Source organism: Pygoscelis adeliae, unplaced genomic scaffold, assembly GCF_000699105.1.
Source record: "Pygoscelis adeliae isolate BGI_AS28 unplaced genomic scaffold, ASM69910v1 Scaffold181, whole genome shotgun sequence".
Lineage (NCBI taxonomy): Eukaryota > Metazoa > Chordata > Aves > Sphenisciformes > Spheniscidae > Pygoscelis > Pygoscelis adeliae.
The window spans coordinates 779745-781996 of record NW_008824360.1 but is presented as its reverse complement, the minus strand read 5'-3'; the positions used below and the strand labels follow the sequence as shown (position 1 = coordinate 781996).

The 2252-nt window shown below is 62.3% G+C and overlaps 1 protein-coding gene across 1 annotated transcript in view; it reads right to left on the bottom strand.

Moving 5' to 3' along the window:
* BSND (barttin CLCNK-type chloride channel accessory beta subunit) overlaps positions 1 to 2024 on the bottom strand; it is a 3171-nt gene extending 1147 nt beyond the window's left edge. The window contains exons 1-3 of the mRNA XM_009319847.1: positions 1848 to 2024; positions 639 to 718; positions 12 to 218 (exon numbers count right to left, since the gene is read on the bottom strand). Of these exons, the coding sequence (XP_009318122.1) occupies positions 12 to 218; positions 639 to 718; positions 1848 to 2024 (464 nt within the window). The remainder of the gene's footprint in view (positions 1 to 11; positions 219 to 638; positions 719 to 1847) is intronic.
* Between the last annotated feature and the right edge of the window lie 228 nt (positions 2025 to 2252).

Below are 2252 nucleotides of genomic sequence, written 5' to 3'. Positions count from 1 at the left end.
GAGGCGCCGGCTCTCGGGGGTGGTCTCCAGCACCACCCAGCTCCCGGTGGACCTCTGCTTGCGCCTGCACCGCCAGCTGGGAGCAGCTGCGGGGTCTGGGCTGGGCCGTGGGTGGGAGCGGGCCCGAGCCCACCACCTGCCCCTGGATCTGCTCGTAGGACGGCAGGCTTTTCTCATAGGTGCTGGTGGCCTCTTGGTTGGGGCAGGGTACAATCAAGCTGCGGGTGAAGGAGGAACAGGGTGCTGAGCAGGAGCTGGACACCCGCAGAGCCAGGAGATACTTGGGGACATGCACATAGGACTCCATCAGGTGCTTTAGAGGCCACTGAAGCCACACCACTGCCCACGCCAGCAGCAGAGCCAGCAGGTCCTTGCAGGGGGGTGCCTGCAGGAACGCAGCTGGACGCTTTGCACTGTCCAGCATCGCTCTGGCTCTGGCCCTGGGGGACTCAGCCAGCCCCTGCCTCCCCCACCCCGGCCCCTGCTTGTCATTTTTTGCTGCAATAGGTGTAGTTGTCCCCGGTGGCAGTGTGCTCAGACACTGCCCTTGTCCCCAGGGGCATGCAGATAACTGTGTGTACAGATGGAAACACCCACCAAAAGGAAAACGGCCGCTGGGGCCGGGCACTGGGACCTACCAGGTGTCCCTCTCCGGCAGTACGATGGGTTTGTGGTCCAGGAACCGCTCGGCCTCGAGGTCCACAGGGACGAATGTTATCTGGGGGGAAAAGAAACACAGCGCCCGGGGGGCTGCGCTGGGCATCGCAGGGACCCTCAGCCCTCGTTAGTGGTAAAAAGTCCAGGGTGTCCCTTCAGCTGGGTTTTCGGTCTTTTCCCAGCCCGTTTGAGCGTCTTGTTTGGAAATGTTTTTTTGGGGAGAAATCAATAAGGGATTGAATGAACCCACCACTGCCTCGCTCTCAGCCCCTTGTTCCCTGCAGGGTCATGCGTGTCCCTGGGCCCAGGGGGGATCCCAGGGCACACGAGGGAGGTCAGTGGCCAGGGACAACCCCAAGGGTGCCCCATCCTTGAGCCCCAAGCACAGTGACAATGTCACATCTCCCTCCTTGCCGGGGCTGAGCTCAGCTTTTGGGGGAGCTGGGGTCAGCTTCACCCCAGTCCCAGGGGACTCGGCCGGTCCTGGGGGTCCCAGCTGGTCCCGAGTCCTGGGGTCCCATGCACCAACCCGCATTTTGGGGTGCAGCCAACCTGTTGATGGGCCATTCTGCAGCACTGAGATCAGCCTCGCAGCCACCCGCTCCTTGGAAAAAAGCCTTTCCTGCCAGCTCCGTTTCCCGGGGCAGGGACGCGTGGCCACCCTGCTGTGCTGGTGGTGCCCTCTGCCAAGGAGACCGGCAGGTGAGGGCTGTGCTTGGGGGGGCTGGGACCCTCTGGACCTCCATGGCCATGACAGCCCCTTCTTCCAAAGCTCTGGGAGCCTGCGAGCCCCCAGCCCCCACAGGTGCAAGGAAGGGGCTGGTTTGGGGGGGATTTGCATGGGAGAGGTGAACACGAGCTGATTTCCTTGGGTTTATTCCCCACTGCCCGCTTGGCAAAGACCCAGCCTCGGGGCACAGGGGGGCGAGGGAGAGGGGCCACATCCTGCAGGCATCGGCAGGGAGGTGTAGCAGGGTGAGAGCCCCCAAACCAACCGTCCCCCCTCCGGATCGCCCCAGCTGGCTTTCTCCCGCGGGACCTGCCACTACCCCACCCTACGGATGGGGAAACTGAGGCATAGCCCGAGGCTACACGTCCGCAGTAGCAAAGTGGGACAAAGAGCTGAAGCCACCCAAACCCGGCTGAGCCCTCGAGCTCCCTGAGGTGCACAGTGGTGGGACAGACCCTACCTTCGGGTAGCACTGGCACATGCTCCAGGTGATGCCCACAGCTATGAGCAGGATGCCTAGGGTGCAGAAGGTGATGTAGATCTGGGGCTTTTCCACGCTCATGATGAACATTCCCGTCATCACCAGGAAGAAACCCAGCATGATGAACCCGTAGCGAAAGGTCTTCTCCTCGGCCATGGGCACCGGGTGGGAGAGGCAGGGGAGGAGAGATGCCGGGAAGCCCGTTTACTTGCGGCTGCTGCCTGCTGAGCACACCTCCAGAGTAAGGCAAGGAGTGGTTTCTTTCTCTGGAGGCTGCCAGGGGCTGAGGATCAGCTGCACGTTGAGCCTGGTCCTGCCCAGGGCTGAGCCAGCCAGTTTTTAACGGGTTTGTAATGAATGCAAACACCAAACCGCCTTTCACAC